Below are 25,161 nucleotides of genomic sequence, written 5' to 3'. Positions count from 1 at the left end.
ATCTAATATGACAAATTAAGGTGATCTTTAGTGTCCCACTTCTCTTTCGAAAACCAAACATACACATTCACATGCACATCATATCTAAAAGAATTCAGTTTCTTATTCAAATTTAAAGACTTCTAATGAAAAAAGACAATATTATCTAAAGTCTATATTTATATAGACGATAATAAATATCGTAATATCTATTTCTTACCCTTAAATTTGAATAGAGATTCATATATAATTTAACCATGGACCCCAACAATTACGCATGCATACTGCATTAAAAGACGAGTATCTGATCACATGCAGCAATTAATTACTGCTCCTTTTGGTTTTATTCTTGGCCATGATCTAAGTTATGGTGGCTAGATTCTCCAATACTCGTTTTGTTTTCTTCTGTTTCTATCGTCTTCACTTTGACAAATTCATCGTTAATTACAGTAGAAATATTGTGTCCAGATTAACCAGCATAGATGATCTTCTTTCATTCTATTATTCGAGTAATAATATAAATAAAATATTTTTTTTTGAATAGAAAAATTTAAAATAAAATATTTTATTGCTTTTCATAAAGTAAAACTATCACAATAATTATTATTAATAATAAAATAATTGTATAAATATCATTAAATATTAGTGAAGGAATGAATATCATCATACTCATTGAAACTTATTATTATAAAGAGGTGGATAAGAGTGAATCCAAGCGATTTGATTTCATTTATAGAATTCGGTTGACTTGTAGTAGCTCCTTTAAAATGGAGCCTCTCAATGCCGAATCTGGGTATCAACAAATTTTTTAACATCAATAAGCAGTGCTGGAATATAATTTATTGAACATAATAAACAATATATGTCGGCCCGACCACCACAAATTCCCAAGTTACATTATTCCCTATTGCCTTGCACTCTTGTCTTTGTCCAACTCTTTTGATTCTCCAACCTTGAATGAAAAAAATAAAAAAGAAAAAAAGAAAGAATAAATATATATTATAAGTAATGTTACATATAATCTTAAAATGTATAATTATAGTATAATTATTTTAAAAAAAGAATAGAGTTCATTATTAAAAAATTAATTTTTTTCATATAAATTATATATTTATTTATATTTTTAATAAAATTATACAATATTTATACATTTTATAACTTTAAATATTATTTGACTTTCCGTATAGATATTATATTCTTAGTATTTTCAAAAAACATAATATATACAAACTGCAAAAGCAGGCAAGTGTGTCAGTTTACAGATGCCCGGATCTCAATTATTCTGGTCTATCTCTTTTGGCTCTTACAGTGTTCAAAAGATTTTTGGAGTTCATAGGATACATTGCTGGATTCTCCCACCCATTGCCCTTCTGATCTCATCTTTCAATGCTGACATGCATGCATGCAATCCAATATCCATCCTACTCTCTGTTTACCAAATTTAAATTTAAATTTAAATAAGCATCCATATGGGAAGGGAGATGGGGAAAAAAAAAAAAATTATATTTTTACTATTTAAATATATCAAAGTTTACTGTTTATAAATTCAGATTAAGGGCCACATGCCAAATAAGGATTATTTATTGCAAGGTTTGTAAAGGGTTATTTTATTTAGAAGTCGATGTGAATGAAACACATGAAAAATATTTGATTTGTAAAACAAGTTTAAATTAAATTTATATATATAAGAAAAAAATCTATTTATTATCGATTTTCTCATTATCCTATGACGTAACATTAGATGATAGATTTACAAGAAATAATGTTATATATATATATATATATGTATATATTAATATGTAAATTTACTTGTAAATGACAAAACTTTTATCAATACCACTGTCCTTTGAGTCCAGCAGAAATTTTGCCCCACCCAACATGACTTTACTAGTCAGCCATAACTGAAAGCTGTTCTCATTCTAAATTTAAAGTAACATCAATTAAAGGCAATTATGGCAAAGATGTATCTACGCATGTTATGAAAGGTATTCGTGACAGAGATGTTAACAAATTAATTAAATTTACCTACTACTTTACCATTTCATGAATGTACCATCATACACATCATCATGAATATCATGTGTTTTTTCATGAACTCCTGCCACTCTGATCCATCACATCAAAGAGTAGTGAAATGTTTTTTTTTTTTCCCTATAAAATAGCATGCTATTAAGACTTCTAATAGTAATATTAACAATAGTTCTGCTACATACAAATACAGTTACGCACTAATTTATGTATCAATATTGATTTATTCATACTTAAAATTTAAATTAACATTGTTTTTAATAAAATCTACTTTTTGACCAATCACATCACATTAATACACAGATTAGTACACAATTATACTTTCAACTATATTTTTCCTATTAACAATCACACCCACAAAGAAGTGTTCTACAGCATGCAATATCAACCCCCCAATTGAATTAAATGTATTCAACTTTACCCACATTTATTAGAAAACTTGAGAAAAAAGTTGGAATCATCGTTTTGGTTTGGCCAACACAACTAGCAGTTCCTTTTGATGGGCTCTATAAATTCTCCCAACAATGCTCAGATTCCTTGCTTGGTAGAAAAGAGCCAACTCTCTCTCTCTCTCTCTCTCTCTCTCTCTCTCTCTCTCAGTGTGTTCATAAGCATCTTGACTTTGAACTCCCTTTGAGGTTCTAGAGCTTTAACCACAGCTCCCAAGATTTGCTAATGAAGATCTGGGCCATGTTTCATCTTCTTCTTGCTTTTCTTCTTCTATCAACCCTTTCAGCAACTACAAATGCAAACTCAGAAGGTACAAAAAAGAATCTTAAATCTGTGTGTACTTGCATCATGATTTATATTATTATTTAACACAGTACTTCTTTTGACTATGCCTCCGGCGTAATATTCTTAAATACTGTTTTGGTGCTTTGATCAACAGGGGACGCTCTGTACGCAATGAGGAGAGCTGTGAAGGATCCGAATGGTGTTCTGGAGAGCTGGGATCCGACCTTAGTGGATCCCTGCACTTGGTTCCACGTTACTTGCGACGGTGATAATCGAGTTACTCGACTGTAAGTCACATATTCCCTTAGCTCTCTGCTGTTTTCCATGTCCTTTTTCTTTCTATCTTCTCAACGTCTAACTACTGTGGCTTGTGTTAATTTCATTCATCAGTTTCTCTGCCTATTTTGAGTTCTTTAAACTGTCAAAGCCTTCTTATTTGATTATCCTTTTTTTTATTTGCATATAAACAACATATTTTTGGTAAATATTATATTAATATATATAGAAATAGCTTAATTTATTTTTCTGGCTGTCTGACGTTGTTATTTCACCCGTGAAACTCTGAATTTTCTGTCTCCCATGGTGATTGGTTTCCAGTCCAAACTTAACTTTACTCTCTCTGAGCAAGCAGTGTAATTCTGTACTTTTCCTTTATCCTTTGCGCCACTAAAATTTTTGAACATCCTAATATCCTATAACGAAAAGACTGCAAGAGACTACTGGGTCATTGTGGCAGTACAAGGAAGAAATGGAAATAAGAAATGAAAATATTGTTTAATTTTAACTGCAGGTTGAAATGAAAAATTTAAATCATATCGTATGTTGTAATCTTTATTCTATGGAGTTTAAGAGGGCATGATGATATTTGCAGTGACCTCGGAAATGCAAAGCTGTCGGGCAGCTTGGTTCCAGAGCTGGGGAAGCTTGAGCGTCTTCAGTATCTGTAAGTACTCCTGCTACAAGAATGCTATCCAGGTTTTAATATTTGTATTTCTGGCTGAAATGTCTACCAGTCAGTTACTTAAAAAAAGATGTGGCAATACATTCTTGTCGGTAAAAACAAACCAAAAATAGATTATGCAGACAAAACTTTGATGATTTTGCAAACAAAAATCATAGAATGCAGAACAGGCTTGAAAGATCTGCCCGCCCCATGTGAAAGTTTGTAGTGGGTGATACAGTAGCTGAAAAGCATTCATCAATGTTTCCTACCCCCACAAGCTAGCTAGTCCCATCACCCATTGGATCATGGACCCTAATAGATTTGGTGTTAAATTCACTATTATATGTTGGAAGATGCATGCAGCATTTAATAAAATACGGTCTGGTTGGTAAGTGTTCACTGCTGTTTTGCAGTGAATTGTACATGAACAACTTGGTGGGATCCATACCAGAGGAGCTTGGTGGACTGAAGAGCCTAGTTAGCTTGGATCTTTATCACAATAACTTGACTGGGTCCATCCCTGCCTCCCTCTCTAAGCTCTCCAATCTCAAGTTCCTGTAAGCATTTCTCTGTACTCTGATCAGTATTTGTTACTTGCTCATCATTTCAGAAAAAGATCCTTGAAGTTTTTATTTGAAATTGAGAGATTCAAGTGGAAAAGAGATAGATTCATGAAGTATTGCTCATTTAATGTTGTCTGAAAAATTTATGTGGACATTAGAAAATGTAGTGCCCAATTTCATTTGCATCTTTCTTTCCCATTTGTGGGACCAAGTAATTAATGTGTGATCCATTTCCCTTTTATGGGCATTTAAAGATGAACATCTTTTGCTTGCTGTTCACTACATACAGGCGATTGAACAGCAATAACCTGACTGGAAGAATACCCAGGGAACTTACTAAACTTGGAAACCTCAAGATCCTGTAAGTTTTGTGTGTAAAACGTCTCTTTATTTGCAGTCGTGGTTGTACAAACGGCGTGCAGTCACTTTGAAAAAAATAAATTAATATGAGACCCACATGAAAAAAAAACTAACTTTTTAATCGTAGACTCCACTCTTTTTCAAAGCGATTGCTCGACATTTACAATTCTACGACTGTATATAGTATTGCTCTAAATATATACACTCTCTCTTCCTTCAAACTTTCTTCGGCCTAATCAAGTTGGTGGGAATTATTGTGTAGTGACGTGTCACACAACGATTTGTGTGGCACATTCTCAACCTCGGGCTCCTTTTCCAAGCTCTCGGAGGAGAGGTAATTGATTATTTACACCCATAGTCGTCTTCTATATAGAGAGTAATAAAATTTTCAAGCTTTTTGAGGTTTTAGCTTCTGTTGCTGATTGTTTGAGTGCAGTTTCAAGAATAATCCAAGACTTGAAGGACCAGAACTGATGGGATTCGTGAGATACGATGTGGGAGGAAGCTGCGAATGATGTACCCTCGAAAGGCAAATACATATCATGTTGCCAATTTCTTCCGTCTAATGTCTCTTTAGATCGAAGAGCTTTATGTCTCACTAATATATATAGCTATAACACCGAGAAACCCTCTTATAGTACCGACATGTTTATCTTCCATATTTAATATTCAAGTCTCAAACTTTCAACTACCCCCTTTTTTTTGTAATCTGTATTTGATTACGTAATAATTCTGCCTGTGTTGTTCTCTTTATGAAAAACGAAAATTCTATTTTTAAGTTGGTGTCTAGAATACACTAAATAAAATACTTCCATGGCATAGTTTGATTTGAAAAGAAATTTAAAATTTAAAATCTTGTAAATCAAATCTTATCATTTAAATCAAATAAAGCCAGTGTATTCTACACATCTACATACTGTTTTGAGAATAAAATAACTCTAAAATATGAAAGATAGTGACAGTCACCCACGATAAATTATGCATCCTGTTTTTTTATTTATATTTATTTTGCAATAAGATCATTTTATTTTTCCAACTCCCATAAGTAGAGTGAAGCAGATTGCAGTTTCATGGGACAACCAAACATGCACTGATTTATCCATCACTTGGAATTTCTGAAACATTCAACTATTCAGAAAGAAGGATCATAGTCTTAACTCATAAGAAAACTTGCTTTACCTAAAAAGCCAGGGAAAGTAGAGAGCCAACATGAATTATACGATAGAAAGAAAAAGAGCAATTGACTATTTAGGTAGTTGCAGAAAATACAAAACTCTCCAAAGAATGATGGAAAACATTACATTTATTTAATAAATCTATTGCTTATTCGGTGAACATGGCAGATACGAGAAATGAGTAGAAATTGTAGGTGAAGGAAACATTTACAGATCTTCAGCTGTACGAAAAGGTGACAAGCATTCTTGCTCCCATGTCTTTGGTAGCTAAATCGAAAACAAAATTGTCACTGAATATTTAATGGAATCAATCCGCACCTGTGTACAAATTTATCAACAGTTAAATATAGAAGATTATGTGCTTATACGCACACCAAGTGGAAAGAGTACTAGATCCACATCAATAATTTATCAACATCCGGAATACATTTCTTAGCTAACTGAAATTGGAACAATTATATTCTAAGTGTAGAATAAGTACAGGCAGCTTGTGGAAATGTATTGCACGAATAAAAAAATAAAAAATAAAAAGTAAAAACCCCATCCAATAACACATCTGAATCCATTTGTATCACACCCATAACTTCGTTTAGGGGTATTTAGGGTTGAGTGATGCTTGAGACACCCTAGAGTTACTACATGGGCTTACAAATTGATGGATCACAAATCAAATGTCATCAAGCATATTCAGATTATTAAAAAAAGAAAATTGTGTCATATAGTGTTCGTATGAGCCCCTAGAATCTGTATTTTCAGTCATGAAATCCTCTAATGCGTATATTTTAAGATAGAAGACAAAATCACAGTTCTAAAAAATTACCTCTAATTTCAACCGTGCGAGTAACAGTGTCAGAATTAGTTGATGATGACAGCCTACTGCTAGAAAGGGCTACGGGTGTCAGAGGGGGTGAAGAAACGTCTTCCGCCATCTCCATACCATGAAGAGCTTGCAGGGGTCTCGATGTATGGGAAGTACTCACGCTAGAACTACTTGAAGGTATGGAGAAACTACGTGAAATTGTTTGTGGAGGGGTTGGCAATGGAGATGCTGCATTTGACACAACTGATTTCTTTATAGCAGAAAGCAATTGATCCTTGGACCCCAAGGGGGCTGAATGACCAGCCCAACCCTCAGGTCTTGAAGACTTGGGGGTTGAACTTGCAGGGGGCCTAGGAAGTTCATGAAGCTCACTTATTCTAGGCGAGGACACAAAAGTAGGGGAAGTAATAGGAGATGCTTTTGGAGATGTTGATGGAAGATAAGATGCTGGATTTCGAAGAAGAGGTCCAGAATTCAAATGGGGGCGTTCCACTGACACTAGCTTGGTGGGCCATGGCTCACTCTTTAATGGACCAGAAAAAGCATATCTTTTGAGTTTTTTGGGATCAGAAGCTGCAAATGTATAGTGATGCGGAAATAAAATCCCATCAGCTGAAGGAGGCAAGAGAGTGGATGCGGTGTTGTTGATTCTCTCTTTGAGTACAGACTGAGCGGATATTTCTGTGGGTCTGGAGAGTTTCTCGTCTACAAAAATTTTTTCATATTTTTTTGGATCCAATGGGGATGAATGCCACAAATTCCTAGCGTGGTCGATAGGAGGAGTCTGTGTTTTGTGGAGCATCAGATTAACCGTTCCAGCAGAAATTGAACTCTTCATATCAACTGGAGTGGGTAGTACATACGTCTGCAACTTCCGTGTTGATGATGGCCGCATCTGCCCAGTTCTTTCAGCAGAACCAAATTTATTCTCAGCAAAGAGTGGGGCTGATTGACTACCTGGCCTAGCCTTGTAAGTAAAAGAATTACTGTCAGGCCAATCCAGATTTTCCTGCAAAAATAACAAAAAGAAGCCATATACTCAGAAACTACAATGTTGACGTTTTCTGCATCTTGAAGATCTAACACTTTTGAGGGAAAAGTAAATGTAATAAAATATCCAGGTTCTGGAGTTGCTGTATGAGCTATAGAATGTGTTTTGTCAGAACCAATCCTATCCAATCCAATCTAATGACCCCAATTTAGGAAGACTGATAAAATCCTAATTCAAGAGTGACCAGATGCATGATATTATTACACGCATGCATAGACAAGGTTACTTTTATCATAAGATCATGCATATATGATGGTTAGCAGAAAAGCATGTTGCAGTTTTTAAAAAAATACCAAAATTACAGTGTACCGTGCTCACTATGAACAAAAGAATCAATAACAAAACAGGCTCTTCACCTTGATGGCTTCCAGAGTTGCAACCTGGGGAAATGTAATATCCACCTGATTGAGCTGCATAAAACATTGTATAGTAACAAGTCAAGATGAGATTTGAACTTATGTAAAAAATGTAATACTTCATAAATTTTAAAATATAAGTATGATCTCTATACGTTCACTATCCATTTTATTTATTAGGATGGCGCTTTGACTGGAAAAGAACAAAATTTCTTTTATCCACTAATCAAAGTGAAAGAATGCCGTTAAACAAATAACTCTAAAAATCATAACATATGCGCATGATCTTGAAGCTCTCTGGAGTTGGGACAAGCATGTATAGAAAATAAATGTGTGCATTGTGTGGGTGCTATGTGTCCACGCAAGTGTATATACATAGTTGATTACTAATTTATTTTGTCTGACCGATAAATTTATTTCAAAAAGAGAAGAAACATATGTCTACTAGTTCTCCGCTAGAAGCAGGGAAAATAGTCACCTCCATTGATTTTTGGGATGTAGAAACATCATGCTCCAGATCATTTTGTCCATAGTCAAAACTCAATTCACTATCATCATGCATATCATAGTCATCGTCATTGTCATCATCGTTATCGCTTTCATCCCCATCGTGAAGTTCGATGAAATGGTAATCAATATGCTGCTGTTCAGTTATCAATTTCACATGCGGTTCTACTGCCTCAAGAGATTTAACCGCCTTCTTCAAGAAACACAACTGTTTTCAAGCAGGAAAAAAAAGAGCATCAAGTTAAAGAAGGAATTTCTTTTACAAAGATGAAGATGAGAAGAGAGAAAAAAAACCTGAGCAGCATGGTGACGAGCTGCTTGTGTAAGAAGACTTCGTGATTGTCCTTGCTTTAGAGATTTCAACCGGAAAACATAAAAGGCTGCTTCCTCATCAAATTCATCACGAGCGGTTTCTAACTGCTGCATGGAAAAACTCTCTCCTTTTCCACTTCTTGATCCCCCTTTTTCTCTCTGTCTTGTTATCATATAATCATATACATCCCTGCAGATCAAGTACCATAATGAGAAGAAGTTATTTACATATGTACGAACACACACAGAATATAAATTCTTGAACCTTTTCTCATCACATTGGCGCTTCATCTCCTGCATCACCATGAAAGGAAAAGCACGTTGACTGTCATTTTATATGGTCAATTAAAAACTACAATATTTGTACATATAAGTTATAACTATATGTCAAAATCCAGCCCCATTAAAAGGTAAGCATTCGATGCAGACATTCATAATCCAGAAAAGAAAGCAATCTTAAACAACAGAACTTTAATCAAAGGAAACGACAACAAACATACTTAACAATTCTATATTTTACCATCAACCCCAAACTGCACATTTAGATCTTTAAAAATGTTTTAAAAGGCAATTTCGGCAGTAAGCTTTTGCAATGTTGGAATTACCTGAGTTTTCTCAAGGTTTTTCAAGGCTTTGCAAAATCTTTTGTATGTCTTTTCAAGAAAGGATCCATAGGTTTGTTTGTGTCCTTAGGGGTGGACGAGCACTGGCAGTACAGAGCATTGACCATGCCATCTAATCTTTTCCTAACATGAATCTCAATAGCAAGTATCACAAGTTCCTCTTACTGGCTCATTTTTCACTCAGCTGGCTGAACTCTCATAAATTTTCACCACCTCTTATAAATTCCTATGTCTATTCACAAATTGAGACTAAGGGTACCCAGCTAGTTGCCTTCCCTACTAAGCCAAACCAACCATTGTGTATTCCCTCAATCTTGAGCTGGTTTCCCTAGGGTTTTATTTCCCTCTTTTAAAGGGGAGACTAATAGAGCCACTCATTGAGCTGCCACTTGTTAAGAAGGGAGCTTCGGATTCGGTTTCCTTCCCTCATTGGTTCTCTCTGAAATCCTCTAGTCAATCTTCAAGTCTCAGCATTTTTTTCTGTCTCCAGCCTTGTTCCCAGACCAAAAGAATAAAATACAATATATGACAATCAAAAAGCACAGCAGTATATTATCCGTCTTCAGAAATAGAGGCCCAACAACTAAACAGATTGTCAAGAAGGGACAGGAAAGCAAAAGAAAATTAGCTTTAAAGAAGCCACAAGAACAAACCTCAACTGTTTGAAGTTCATTGAGAAGAGACTCTGATGGGATTATGATTGTTTGGTATATATGAGACCGCTGAAATATTTAAAACAAAATGTCAGTACCAAAATAAAGGAGATTTCTGACATATTTTATACAAAAGAACAAGGACTCACATATCCATCAATAAGTTTCTGCAGTTCAAACTGTACTTTTCCTAGCATTAGTAGAACTCTGCCTGCACAAGAACAAAAGCAACTGAAGATTAATTCTCACTGATGAAACAACCACACTGTTTTTATGTGTATTCCTGAGAAGCAAATTGAAGTTCAAGTAATATAATATATAATTGGTTTGGATTGATAAGCCATTTTATGTGAAGTTGACATGGCGCATATGAAAACCAGAATTAGAAGTAGATATGAAAACCAAAATTACTTGCCAAGTTCAACAACACACGAGTGCAAGTCAACTTCATCAAAGTCTTATTTTAAACATAGCAACCCTACCAAGAGAATTAGGTTTAAGAAAGAAAATATCAAAGACAATATAAAAAACATTGTTTGCTACACACCATTTTTCAAAAATCGATGAAAAGAAAACATAATGACCTGTACTGTGGGTTCTTATGTAGGTCCTATAAGCTAGACTTTCCGAACAACAAATTATGTTTTTATCATTTTGAACAAATTTAAAGACCAAAAAAATCCAAGAGCAAGATTTAAGTCTAGCCTAAAGGGTGACATGGGGCTGGGGTAAGTCGATTTCATATCTAGCCTGGCAAATAAGAAAGAAAATTATTTGAGATTGAGATACCAGAGCTCTGTCTCATAATAAGAAACCAACATGCAAAAACTGGGACATTTTCTTTCCTTTTTTTCCAAAGCTAAAAATGCTCAAGATGACAAGACTCGATCCTCATGTGAAGCTTAATGCAGTTCAGCAGTAAGTCACTTTTTCTATATCATTTAAGAAAAATGGACAGAATAATTAAGTTTTTCTTCACTTTACCACTTTCTTCGTCATCATTCAATGCAGTTTTCTCAAGAAGACAAGCACCCATTTCCCGCAATGACTCTGAGAATTCTGAAAAATAAATGGGATTACATAAGAATATTACTCGAAAACGAGACAGCACAATTTAAGATGAGAAAATTAACATTTCATCATGTCAAAGCTCGAGTTTAAAACTTAAGATTCTGTGCCATTGAACCAGTCACATCATCATTTAATATATACAACTCACAAATGCTATAATATTTCCAGAAATCGCCTTTGGTATTTCACAACATCTGACAGTGTCCAAGGAAGAAGAAAAAATACAAGTGCCTTAGAAATACACTTCGATGTATTTGTACTATATTCTCCAATTACTAGTGCCAACCAACAAGACCACTGCATGGTCTTGCCTATGCATTTCAGCCAAATCCATGGAGGGACCAAGACCCAATTGCCTATTCATATCATGATAATAATAGATAATGTGTATCCCTAAAGACAAGCATGAATGATTATTTCCCTCTCCGCTGCTTTTCTTTAATAATAAGCAAAAAGCCATATCAGACAATCAAACAAAACAAATGAAGTACCATAAGCACTGTTGGTAGTTGCGGCTGCGGCAGAAAGTAAATTATCATAGCAGTCTCTCATATCTTGCATGTCCTGCGAGAACAGGGACCCCATAATTTATAAGCACCTCATATAAAGGGGGGAAAAACGAATAAAAGACAACAAATCATCAGCTAATAGGGACTGCTGATTGCAAGATTTTAGTGGAGAAGATTGTTGCCAGGGCAACGAGCTGGGCTAGCAGAACTTGAGTTAGAAAGATGATACATAGTATGCATTTTATGAGTTCCATAAAAGACAGCAGGCCATGGTCAAACATTATTTAAGCAAAAAAATTCTGAGAAGTGAGAACACGAAAGTCTCAAGCTTTGAAGAACTATTTTTCTTCAATCTCAACCAATTTTCTGGGAATAGAATTCGTTTCCTAATTTATAAAAACCCTAAAATTCGGGATCGTTGCGATCAAATCAAACCAGTTTCCGGTCAGGACTAAACGACAGTACCGAGACGAACACCTAAGAACACGTTTGGCCGCTGAGAAACCATAGGAAAACGAGAAGAAATCCAGGGAGTTCACGACAGATGAGTGCGAAAAACCGAAGTGGCTCTCTCCTGCGATATTAATGCTCTCATTTATTTTATTTTCCTTCTTTGCTTCTCAGTAACTAAACAAAATATAAGAAGAAGAAGAAGAAGCAGAAGTGTACCAGCGAAGCCTGAGCTAGCTCGTCCAATTGTGACAAAGGCCGGATATCTCTGCGCTCCTTGTGCTGGTGCTTGTGAAGCCCGAAACCTCGCAACTTTCTAAACGGAGTCTTCATCGCTTCTATATCCTCGTATTCCCAAAACAACAATAAAGAGTCAACGAAATCCTCTTTCTCACTATATGAGCTCTGAGAATTTTCAGGTATTGAAAAGCCTATGAAGAAGACGCAGAAAGAAGCTGGAAATGGAAGAAGAAATTCCGGTTCGACTCCGTGGTATTGTCACGTCATGAACAGAAGGAAGGAAGACCTCCAGGGCTTACGTTACTACCATACATAATAATATTTTATATTATCATTTTATTTTATTTTATTTTAGCACTAATATCACCTAATTACTCCCTCAAATACCACTTTGACTATTCTTACTTTACTTTCAGGATGCAACCCCATTATAGTTGATTGGCGAATGAAATGATGCCATGTCAGCATGCCTAGCCATGCCACTCAGTTTATGTTGGTGATCTTTAATTGGTCTCCACCCACTTAAATTGCGCGCCGAAAACATTGGCCCAATAGTCAAACAGTGCTCTCACCCATTCTTTTTCTTTTTTTTCACGAAATAAATAAATAAATAAATAAAAATTTATTCGATAAAATATTTCATCTTAAAATTTTCATCTTATTATATCTTCTTTTTAAACATAAATTAAATAAAAAAATTTAAACTAATTATTATAACTTTTTAAAATTAATCATTACAATTTTTTCAAATTTAAAAAAATAAAAACAATTTAATTTTTTTAAATCTCAAATAAAAATAATATTATAAAAATATATTTTAACTTTATAATATTTTTTATTTAACTTTTTTTCTCTTCTTTATCAAAATCTAAAAAATACTCGATTCAAATTATCTCACTAGTATTTACAAATTATCTTATTGCTATTTATAAAATTCTTATCTCTTCTTACTCCCCAAACGAGTCTCAAATCTCATCTAGGTGATCAATGTTTGGATTTGATTGGAATCAAGATTGTAATTTCGAAGGTTGCATTCCCTTTAGCTAATTTCAGATTATTTGAATTAAAATATGAATAATAATATTTTATAACTAATATATTTAAATATAAATAAGTTGAAATATATATTTAAATATATAAAATAAATTGATATAGATTTAATATTTTATAAAAAGTTAAAAAAATAATAAACTCTATTTAGTTTAAAATGAATCAAAGTAATCTTGACGTCCAAATATAGCAAGACCAAAGACAAATATCTTTTTAAGACAATATGCCATAAAAAGGTTAGGATTGATATAAGGAAAAATCTAATTATAAGTATATTTATACATTAATATGTATACCAATATAATGTAATTGATCAAAAAGTAAATTTTATTGAAAATAGTACTAATTTAAATTTTAAATGTAAAAAAATCTAGATTAATATATAAATTAATGCATAAATTTACTTGTACGTAATAAAACTTTTGATATAATTGACTCGGATACAATTCGAATTTGATTTGACATGATTCAATCCAACACGCAGCACGAAATTAATGGAATCCAGCGTGCAATTAACAGATTAGGATGACTTATCAAAAAATTAACAGATTAGGATTGACTCATTAAAGATAGCACGAACCAGACTTGACGCAATAACACTAATTATCAGTTCCATGTTCAGATTTGAACTCTATTATCGGTGGAATTAAGCTAACTTCAATTTAATGAAACCGAATTTGAAATTATTGCATGGAGGGTCACTTGTCATGTTAAAAGTTTATTGAATGGAGTTAGGCCTAACGGAAGTACGCTTATTACAAACGAATTTTTTGGGAAATCGACTTGTACTCATGAACACAAACGCTCATTAGCGCATCCATGGACCGTGACATCAAGTCTTTTTTCAAAGAAATTGTAAACCACGAAATGTAAAAATTAGTTAGGCAGGAAGCACGGACACGCTTTAACCTTTGTCACTCAGCATGGACAGGTGAGATCTTGGGTCACCATCTCTCCTCCAAAATGGCCTTCATAACACCTAGTGGATTTCTAACCTTTCTAGTTCAAGAAAGGGACACACTAAAAAATGTTGATTGAAGCTGTACTTTTCTATGTGTGCTTGAATGTTTCTCGATCAATTAGCGTGTCAAGAATTCAAAAGATCCCTTTTGTAATGGCATGACAGTTGGATGTAAAGGAGAGACTCCCAAAGACTATCACACAAAAGAAAACAGTGGGAAGGAGGGGGCAGAGACTTTTCTCTGGTCAACAAACCGTGTTTAGTGAGGCCTAAGTTTCTCTCTCCCTTCAAGTCTCCCACTATATTTTACTTCTAGATGAGACTCCGTTAATTCAACTCCAAATACCAATGGCATCGATCTAGAGGTTTCAATTAACCAGTTGTTCAATTGCTAGCTTATCACTTTCGGCCAGCCAAAAATATCGATGTCTAGGTTTCTACGTGAACCTAACCTAGCTGATTGTTTCGATTATATAAATCGATCACTCAAGTTGCACTCATAAGATATGATGGCATTCTCCATTTCTGTCATTTATGCATGCAAAACCCAAAATTGTTGACCCTGTGAGCTGACATAATATACACTCAATTCCACAGCAATATCAAGAAGGTTGGAAAGTTATTTTCTGTAGTTCGCAATTGTGCTTAGGCGTCACTTGCTCGTATGCATCTCCAGAATGTACCACATATCGAACACTCACTATGATCTGCATATTGGAAGAATTTCATAATCAAAAGCGAACAAATAAAAAATGCTTACAAGAGAAATAGTTACTTCGTTGCTGACCCCAAATATTTTATCATTCTAGTCAGTTAAGAAACTCTAGCTAGCAAGGTATTAAAGCATCCACAGGATTGGCAATCTTAGTTATCCAATCTGCATGCGACATAGATGTACATTATGTTGCCATGATAGGGCAACCGATCATTGCTTATAGGATTAAATTTATTAGCACATGTTCCAATTCTTACATCTTTTATACTTAAATTGGGTGTTTTCCTCACCAACAAGGTAGAGATTAGACACAGTACCTTTAGTAATAATTTGTCGCTGTGTGGCATCCGGTACTCAGAATGGCTTGTTGGAACTGAACTTAATGGATGAGGGGCATGTGACGCATAACAGGATAAAAGGGACACACGTCCCTCATCTAATGGCCCAGTTCACCTAAGCCAAGCCTTCGGGTACCTCAGTTATTTATACGAGCAATATGTAACACCAAACAACACCATCTAAAAGACCAGGACAATCTCTGTAAATTTTAAAGCAACAGATACAATATTCAAACAGACGAGCCCTCAGCAATTCCTCATCCAGACTGCAGAGCAATTCAGGCAAGTAGAAAGAGGCCCAAGGGGGCCCACCTGCCCGGAGTGTGGGACCCAAGCAAATCGGGTAGGTGGGACCATTAAGTCTCTGCTTCCCTGTCATAATTGCCAGTGAATCCAGGTAGGATTTGCCTACCAGTGGTGGAGGGGGAAATCCCCTCTAGCAACGCACACCGTGCAGATAATAATTCTCAGTGCCAAGGATAGAGGGGAAGATTCAGCTCACATGGAGGCAAGATCCCCTCCACCCTCCATTTTTTTCCAATTTCCCCCACTCAAAACAATTCACAAAACACCTATACCCTAAGGAACTACAGAACACCCAAACCAGTTTTATATGTTATGCTGCCAATACAAATCCCAAACAACAAAATATGAACTGAAAAATCCTTGATCTCACCACTTCAAGTGAAATAAGTTTCTTTTCCTAATCAGGATAGGCTAGGCTCTAACACTAATACAATTTTTCCCACCGGCATATTAATTAAAGGGTGTAATAAATAGAATTGTCATGCCTACACAATTAGTGCTTTTGTTTCCCTACCCCCTTCCCATTGTAATAATTTTTTTGCAGAATTAATAACATTTTCCCCCAGGAATGACCACCCCACTGCCACTTGCCAACTAAACTTCAACTCATTGTAACTCAGACCCTAACTTTAACAGAAATATACCCCATCAATAATCATCATTAACTTTAATGGAAACATATATTAAGAGACAAAAGCCATTATACTAAAAACAAACATTTCAATGGAATAAAGGATAATTTTTTCTTCTATAAAGTTATTGGAGATATTTTATGGAGAGGTAACAGACACTGACACTTCATATTATGTCCAGTTGCACCGGGTCAAAGTTTCAGAGGTTAAACCAAAATGGGGTGGTAGTTTGTAGAAGAAAATTGTAATTATTTCTGGAATACTAGGGTTCTAACATCCTTAGTGTAGGCACACAGCAAATGTAGACAGAGAGTTACCAAATCAAACAAATATATTCAAATATATTTGTAAGACTAACTCTTAAGGAATACAGTTAAAGAGCTAATCAGAAAGTGATGGCACTGAATAGAAAATCTTAATAAAATACTTTTGAAATATGGCTTTCAAAAGTAAATAGGTTCCACATAACTGCCAAATCAAATGACAATACAGACACATAAATTTTACCACCTCCAAGTCATTGTTCCCCATGTGATGAGAGAGTGAAAAGGAAAAAGCTATATATTTTAACAGGCAGCTTCTCCCTCATGTGATCAAGTAAAAAAAATGTACAAATCTCTACATCTACCAAAGAATTCTTCTAAACTGAAATAAAGTCATTCGACATTGAAACTCATCTTTGATAGGTAAGAACTTCAAAACCCAAAATTTGTACTACCCACAAGCAGTTGCCAATTAAAATATAACCTGGATTTGGAAAAGTTTCAGGATGGATCTGGTAGGAATTAGGCAACTGCAGCCAATGGCACAGATCTGTAGCATGCTCTCTTTGCTGCACGAACAATGTCTTCAACCTATCCACCACAAGAGCCCAGAATTATGTAAATATATGAATTGTAATTAGGATTTACATATGCATACCAAAAAAGTAAAATAACCCGTTATGGACCTAAAATCTAGGAATACTATCATTGAATCAACTCCCATCTCTCACAAACATATCCACAGCTGTAAACCTATAAATTTAATGGCAGATTGTGGGATCGACAGTAATAAATGACCTGTGGAACAGCCAATCTCTCAAGATTAGCTGCATAAGGCATAGGAACATCAGCCCCAGCAATTCTCTCGACTGGTGCATCAAGATAACCAAAGCTCTCCTCAACAATAGAGGTGCTGTTTGAAGGAAGAAGTACAGTATAAGTCTAACGGATCTAAAAGACCAATCGGTAAGGGTTAGATATATTAGTGGAAAGCGATCGAAAGAGATCAACCAGATTTCAGCTCCAACACCATGCTGAGGAAACCCTTCTTCAACCGTTACCAGTCTGTTGGTTTTTCTGACAGAGGCATTGATTGTGGATCTATCTAGTGGCCGAATTGAGCGTAAATTTATAACCTAAAATTAAGAGAATTAATTATTAATACGTTCATAACTAACAGCAGGAACAGGTAGTGAGTTTGTGTTCATTCTTTACCTCAGCGCTGATACCTTCCTTTGTGAGTATCTCAGCTGCCTGAACATAAAGCCACACAATTACTTCTAGACACAGAGAACAAACATGTGTATGTGTAGAGAGAGAGAGAGAGAGAGATTCAGCCTACAAAACAGACTACATAGATACGAACTAAGAAGAAACTCATACCCATGCCCAAACAAAAGAAAATGATGTTATAGGAGCATAAATTCTAAAATTCTCATAAAATGATCTCTTGGGGAAAACGGGCACACAAAACCACACATTCCAGGAAGCCTCAGAAAGATACGAGGAGCAGCAAAGAGCAATGTCACACTGATATGAGCACCAAGCCTTTGCAAGATAATACAATGCAATCGGCGCTCGTGATGATGCAACAATATGTTCAAAAGATGCCAGAGCGTGTAAAACTCAAGCATATAGCTTCCAGCTATGGCAGTTGTAATATACGAACCAATTACACTTAACAAAAAATATCTCTAATATCTCTAGTAATCCTCTAAATATATGCCATACATTTATTCATATTACAAACTACACAATTTTATTGAATTTTATTATATTACCACACATATTACAACTGCCAGGTCAGTTTACATCCTATGAAACAGAAAATCAGATTATATAATAACATCTAAAGCAGGTATTGCAGACAAACCTTGAGTGCATAGCCCACCATTTTTGAAAAAGCCGTAATAGTCACATCCTTTCCTTCTCTCTCAATCTATGAGTCATAGACAATTACAAGGTAAACAACAGTAATAATATAAAGAGAACACAGGAGGATCATAACAATCATTGTTAAGGTAATTATTGAAGTACCTTAGCTTTCCCTATTGGAAGACAAAAACTGGAATCAAGAGATTCGGCTGAAACAGGGAATGACTCACCATATCTGAATCACGATATTTACATTAACAATGTTTTAGCATGATATGAACAATCACAATATATCTTTTTTGAGTATGAGCCCTCTTAACATAGCACGATCACAATCCAGCATTTTTTCTTTTTTGGTGTTGTGATGAGTATGAACAATCTTAATCCATCAAAAATCACTAATGTACTTAAAACAATGAATTATTAAAAAAACAAAATGCACTGATGTACTTACAACAACTCATTTTCAAGGAAAACAACAGGATCGGGATCTCGTATGGCGGCCTTTAGCAGTCCACGAGCATCTTCAGATGAGTAAGGGGCCAACACTTTCAACCCAGGGCAGGAGGCAAACCATGCAGCAAAACACTGCATTAAAGAAGAAATTAAAGAGAGCATGCCAAATGTTTGTCTCCCTAGGACTGGGACTCTGGCAACGAACTCAAACAAGCTATGTCCTCAAGGACATCACCAGCACCAAATCAAAGGACATGACATAGAAATGGTCAGGTAACCAAGAAGACACCGGGTACACAAATAAAGCCCAAAGAAACATACGTGAGAGTGCTGGGCACCAACACCAGCAGCAGCACCATTAGGCCCTCTGAAAACTATAGGCACAGATATCTGCCCAGCAGACATATAGTTTGATTTTGCAGCAGAATTAATGATGTGGTCAATTGCCTGCAGCAAAGATAGAATGAGATTGTTTGAGCAAAAATTTAAAAAAAAAAAGAAATATATTTAAGTCAATTGAAAATACCAAACCAAAATAAAATGTGTGGATCATACCAATAAAATCAAAATGCCGAAATCATCAAGTTAGCTATAAACCTATCAATGTGCACTGTAATTAAATAAACACAAAACCTAAGCTTAAATTTATTGGCATATTCGAATTATTCCAGGAGGCAACACAATTGTCCTTCAGGCCAAGACTTTTATCTATGTGTCAGATAGAGAAAAAGCACAAAAACCGTGTTATCCTTATACTATCCTTTAATAATATAATATTTTATCCCTATAAAAAAACATTATTCTTTAATAATATAATAGATGCCCAAATCGATTAGGATTTTAGAGGGCAGTAGAGTGCTCAATCGATTCTATGGCACCACATAACATTAAAAGATCTCTTAGCACGGGATTCAAATCGAATACAAGATATACCTGCATAGAGAAGTTAAATGTCATAAACTCTACAACAGGTCGCAGCCCATAGTAAGCAGCACCAACTCCAATCCCTGTAAACCCAGCCTGAAAACAAATTACAGAAAAATGGTATTAGAAGACTAATACCAACGAATATATAAATAAGAATCACACATGCATATATCCTTCTCTAAGAAAGGGGAGAGGTGGCTTAGGAACAAACGAGAAGCATCAGTATATTATAATGACCCCTATGCATGAAAGGACATTGCAGTATCATTCCTCATCGACTTAACGAACCATGGATGTAACCAAATAACCAACAAAAAGAAAACAAGTCAAGCAACAGAAATAACCTCTGTGATTGGTGTATCAAGAACCCTCTCAGGACCATACTTTTCCAGGAGCCCTTTGGATATCTAACAAGATAAAGATTAAGAGCATGAATGTTAAGACACTTGTTTAAAATCGTTTCAATTTTTTGCATACAAGTAATTGATGGTTTTATCTAAAACACAAGGCATGGCTCAAGTAAATAGGTTAGTATACAAGAGGAAAACTTAAGTAGAAAAAACATTGTACACGGACAGCATTTTGTAATCTACGAATTTAATCTCTTCAGTTATATGAGTCTAACCTTGTATGCACCTTGATATTCCCCAACCTGCACTCCAATAAAAAAAAAAAGGACATGAGAGTAGAAAGAATAAGGACCAGGTTAGAAAGTACTAAATCTTTCTAGTTAACCTCACCTCTTCCCCCATCAAGAATACTTTAGGATCAGCAGACATTTCCTCATCGAGCGCAGAGTTTAGAGCATCTCTCACTGTCATCTGTGCATAATTATAATTTCAAAGGTTCAACACTCGATGCTTATGTAAAAACAATATGAATATGAAAGAGAAGGGGCAGCTTCTGATAAATATATTTTTTGTAAAATGTAAAACTAGCCCTTTGGACTCGGCTAGCACTACACCGCTGGCAAAATATTTTCCAGAGATTTTGAAAGAAGAAGATGAAGAATAATGGCTTCCAGGTTCCCTAATTAATACCAGAATCTATGGCCGCAGTCTTATAAATGTTTATGAGGCATTTTCTTGATCCACCAACACCCCCCGGGGAGCGAAGAAACCCAATTGTAATGCAACCGGCATGGAAATTGGTACAAAAATGACGATTACCTCTTTTGCCGCTGATGAGTAGCTTCTCCATGCCGACACGGCAGGGCGAGACTGAAAGGACCATCCCGAAGTCTTGCCAAAACGACATTTACGATTAAGCGAAGTATAACAATTAAAATCCCATCGCAAAACCTACTCCATGAACCAAACGTTTAAAAAAAAGGAACAGATATTATTCGGGGTATACCAGTAGAGAAGAGCCTCCGGCACCGATTTTCCGCCTTATAACCCCCAACATCTTTTTCCCTTTCGCTCAACCTCTGATCAAATAAAACATTAAAAGAAAAAACGCATTCAGATTATCAGTCATTCCAAGCAAATCCAGGAGTGTATTGAAATAAATATGAGTAAAAATAATAATAAAAAAAAAAAACCTAGAACTCGGTGAAAATGGTAAAAGAGGGAATTTAGATGAGAGCAGATTCAGATTATGGATGTATGAGGACAGGTACGAACAGAAGGACGGACCTAATTGATTAGGAGATGTCGGACCCGAAGAACACGCTGAAGAAATGAGATTCGGTTCAAGCAGCCACCAATGCTCGCAGTCTCGGTTATCTAAAGTTTGTCTTTTATTATTTATTTGAAGAACAAATTTAATTACAAGCATATTTATATATTAATATGGATATTAATTTATTGTGATTAATTAAAAAATAAATTTTATTAAAAATAATATTAATTTAAATTTTAAATATAAAAAATTAATATTAATACGTGATTTTACTTATAAATAATAAAATTTTTATTTTATATTTAAATTTTAAACTGCTTTTATGTACCCATTTAATTTAATTTATTTTTTATTTTTGCGGAAAATTAACTCAATACTGCAGGAATCCTATTTTGTGACGTCACGAGTAGGTCCACGTGGAGTTTAGGTGGAGGGCAGGGAGCAACAGCGTGCGGTTTGCGACCCAACAACCTCCAAAGCTGTGATTACCATAGCTCCATTTCACCTAACAACTTCGTCATGCAAAAATATATATCGAAAATGTAATTCCCACCAAATGTATCCATCAATATTAGAAGTGTCAAATTGGATTAATGTCTCGTATGAAGAGATATATATTATATTATATAAATAAATTTAAGTTTGATTTATTAAATTTATCGTATTAAAATATTAAATATTAAATTTTAATATGATCTATTAATATAATAAGTCGTATCATATCAAATCATTTCAACTTATTTATATAAATAAATTGAATAGACTTAAAATTAACTAGTTTGATATGATTTAATTTAGTCTAATTTTATTTAAATGTTAACATTATAATATCTATATAAATTATAAAACTAACTATAAATCTAAAATTAAAATCTAAATAATAAAAATATTAAAATTAAAATTTTAAAAATGTTACTTTTAGGTATAAGGCTATAATTGTAATTTTAACTTTCTTAATGTGACGCCCTCAAATTCCGTTTGGGATTTGACGGACATTTGAAGCGTCGAGACATGCAACACAAGGTTACCTGCCCCCGTTCATGACATATAAGATGCAATGTTCCTAACATGCATCTAACAATATGCAATATTCGCAGCGGATAAATTTTTTTTCTTTAACAATACTATGTACCAAATTGAAAATATCCCAAATGCTTAAAACATATTTCATACATAAAAACCCATTGAACAACTAAGATCACAACACTAGTCCAAAATGGTTATGATCCAAAAAGTACTAGAGATGCAACTCAATCGTACAAGTAGTAATTTACATTAATTACTATATTAACATTGATGTTGCACCGTCGCTTAGTCAACTGTGTCTAGTTGATCAGCTCCTGATTCTCCTTCAGGTCCTGTAACAAGATCTACCATTCAGGAGGAATGGTAGTTGGGACTACCACAATGAGATTTGATTACAAATCTCAGCAAGTTAACAAATAACTTCCACACAGGCTAATGATGCATGGATGACAGTAAAAGCATAAATGCATAATCAAATTCATAAGGAATTAAAGCATAACTTGGCATACAACATAACATAATTGACATAACTTAAATTGAAACATGAACTGAACTTGACTTGACATGAACTTGATCTGAAACTTGACTTATCATGAACTTGTTCTGAAACATGACTTAACATGAAAAATACATACTCCACAGTTGTTGTGGCCACATGTATTTTACGTGTAAATACATACTCCACAGTTGTTGTGGCCCATGTATTTTACACAAACTTGACTTAACATGAAAAATACATACTCCACAGTTGTTGTGGCCCCATATATTCTACGTGTAAATACATACTCCACAGTTGTTGTGGCCTCATGTATTCTACACAAACTTGACTTAACATGAAAAATACATACTCCACAATTGTTGTGGCCCCATGTATTATATGGAAACTTATTCTTTAACTGCTTAAATACATACTCCACAGTTGTTGTGGCCCCATGTATTCTACGTGTCACAATTGCTGTGTCTCACGTAGTGTATGCGTCACAATTGCTGTGACCCCATACATAAGTAATGAAGATGAAACGTGACTGGAATACGAAAGGACTGAAGCCCTGACGTAATATAACGTGACTTGAATATAACTTGAAATACATGACCAACTTGAGATAGAAACATTTCGTAACATGACATAACATATAATAAACAACATATTTAACATGACATACTTGCAACAGTGAATATTACATTACTTGACATACATGTAATAGATGGCATACTTAGCATGACGTACTTGTAATGTACAGTAATACATAACAGAATATATTATGTAACAGATAAAAATTGATGACAGAATAAATTCTGTATAATAGACAATTACGTGATAACTTGGCATGGCATGACATATATGATAACACACATACATACACTGTAGTTCCTTTACTTAGCACACATACACAATAGACTGCTAGTAAGTTAAAAGCTAACTTACCTCGATCTTCGCGTTTCTTATAAAACTTCAAGTGCGACCACGAGGAACTGTAATTTGTGATTCTAAAAGTTAGAACTAAATCACTAATAATTTGAAATTTGAAAAATACTAACTTAAAGAGTAATATTTTCATTTTACTCTCTACATGTGGGAAAATGACCGTTTTACCCATAACTTAAGGATTTTGTATACTAACTCCAAAAGTTTCCAAAATTTATATTCCTCATGTAAATTTTATCCTAAACTTAAATATCAATTCAGAAAAATTTAAAACAAAACACAACTATGAAGAACACACTATGGCCGAAACATCTATAGGCCATTTCCCTTGATTTTTATTGCAATTCATTCCAACTTCAAAACTCATGCTTAAACCAAAATTTTGCAACAAACATCTTCCAATCCTAAGTTCAAAACCATACTTAAAACATCCATTTAGAAAAAGCTAATAATTAATACCAAACTTTTTTGTAAAAAGATCCAAGCACTTGAATCACAAGTTTTGACCTTAAATCAAAACATCTCCAAGAATTTCAAAAATCAAATCTTACTTCTAACATATTCATAATATCATCCTAACATCAACCATGCTTTAAATCATCAAACTAAAGTCACCAAAATCACAAAATAACATTTGGAGTTTTTGGTTTTACACTTAGTCCAAAAACAGAAACTTTTTCCTCAACTAGTTTTGATAAATCTCTTGATCTATGACTTATAAATATATGATCTTCAAACCAAACCATTACATGGTTTAAAAAGATGTCCTAAAACATATATAAGCTTCTAATTCAAGATCACATGGTTAGAAATTAACCAAAATATAAATTTAGCCAAGAATATCCACACTTTGGCTTATTTGAATATCTATTTGCATAAAATTTCTTATCTTTGAAACTAACATCAAATATCTTCAAAATAATAATATAACATGTATATAAGATACTTAGGATCCTCCAATAAAATTATTAAAGTCATTAGAATAAGTTTAGACCACCAAAGAGTTAAACTTTCTCAAAACATAAACTATTTTTCTTCTTCCAGTTTCTAAATCTAAGAAAATATTTCATCAAAACCTTTAATCATGCAAAAATCCTCAACCAATAGTCACATATACATGTTAACAATACTCCATAAAAATTTCGGACCAATATCTATCCATTGCTTGGTCAAAAACTCTAAACTATA

The 25,161-nt window shown here is 34.3% G+C and overlaps 3 protein-coding genes across 5 annotated transcripts; 1 reads left to right on the top strand and 2 right to left on the bottom strand.

Annotated features, from left to right (window-relative positions):
- The first annotated feature begins 2,461 nt into the window (after nucleotides 1–2,461).
- On the top strand, nucleotides 2,462–5,299 carry LOC122312957 (leucine-rich repeat protein 1-like). The gene is made up of 7 exons (XM_043127637.1): nucleotides 2,462–2,767; nucleotides 2,897–3,029; nucleotides 3,614–3,685; nucleotides 4,099–4,242; nucleotides 4,538–4,609; nucleotides 4,871–4,942; nucleotides 5,045–5,299. Exons 1-7 carry the CDS (start codon nucleotides 2,683–2,685, stop codon nucleotides 5,121–5,123), a joined length of 657 nt encoding a protein of 218 aa, XP_042983571.1. The 5' UTR covers nucleotides 2,462–2,682; the 3' UTR covers nucleotides 5,124–5,299.
- A 523-nt stretch (nucleotides 5,300–5,822) lies between these two features.
- LOC122312956 (uncharacterized protein At2g33490-like) lies at nucleotides 5,823–12,683 on the bottom strand. 2 transcript variants are annotated; one of them, XM_043127636.1, is made up of 12 exons: nucleotides 12,355–12,683; nucleotides 12,151–12,259; nucleotides 11,668–11,740; nucleotides 11,090–11,164; nucleotides 10,255–10,316; nucleotides 10,106–10,174; nucleotides 9,095–9,123; nucleotides 8,812–9,019; nucleotides 8,489–8,725; nucleotides 8,011–8,064; nucleotides 6,604–7,612; nucleotides 5,823–6,101 (listed from the first exon to the last, which is right to left on the bottom strand). In XM_043127636.1, exons 3-12 carry the CDS (start codon nucleotides 11,735–11,737, stop codon nucleotides 6,091–6,093), a joined length of 1,824 nt encoding a protein of 607 aa, XP_042983570.1. In that variant the 5' UTR covers nucleotides 11,738–11,740; nucleotides 12,151–12,259; nucleotides 12,355–12,683; the 3' UTR covers nucleotides 5,823–6,090. The 2 variants fall into 2 exon arrangements, with proteins under 2 accessions (XP_042983570.1, XP_042983569.1); XM_043127635.1 differs by lacking the exon at nucleotides 12,151–12,259 and having other exon boundaries at nucleotides 12,355–12,682.
- A 2,210-nt stretch (nucleotides 12,684–14,893) lies between these two features.
- Nucleotides 14,894–21,652, bottom strand: LOC122312955 (pyruvate dehydrogenase E1 component subunit beta, mitochondrial). Of its 2 annotated transcripts, none has more exons than XM_043127633.1 (16): nucleotides 21,536–21,652; nucleotides 21,255–21,327; nucleotides 21,068–21,139; nucleotides 20,639–20,719; nucleotides 20,524–20,550; nucleotides 20,243–20,305; nucleotides 19,905–19,991; nucleotides 19,293–19,418; nucleotides 18,970–19,103; nucleotides 18,678–18,750; nucleotides 18,514–18,579; nucleotides 17,856–17,894; nucleotides 17,652–17,776; nucleotides 17,439–17,553; nucleotides 17,125–17,231; nucleotides 14,894–15,093 (listed from the first exon to the last, which is right to left on the bottom strand). In XM_043127633.1, exons 2-15 carry the CDS (start codon nucleotides 21,303–21,305, stop codon nucleotides 17,163–17,165), a joined length of 1,128 nt encoding a protein of 375 aa, XP_042983567.1. In that variant the 5' UTR covers nucleotides 21,306–21,327; nucleotides 21,536–21,652; the 3' UTR covers nucleotides 14,894–15,093; nucleotides 17,125–17,162. The 2 variants fall into 2 exon arrangements, with proteins under 2 accessions (XP_042983567.1, XP_042983568.1); XM_043127634.1 differs by having other exon boundaries at nucleotides 21,442–21,560.
- Between the last annotated feature and the right edge of the window lie 3,509 nt (nucleotides 21,653–25,161).

The sequence above is a fragment of the Carya illinoinensis genome, chromosome 6, assembly GCF_018687715.1.
Source record: "Carya illinoinensis cultivar Pawnee chromosome 6, C.illinoinensisPawnee_v1, whole genome shotgun sequence".
NCBI lineage: Eukaryota > Viridiplantae > Streptophyta > Magnoliopsida > Fagales > Juglandaceae > Carya > Carya illinoinensis.
Note: the sequence above shows the minus strand (reverse complement) of the source record. Positions and strands in the feature narration are given on the sequence as shown.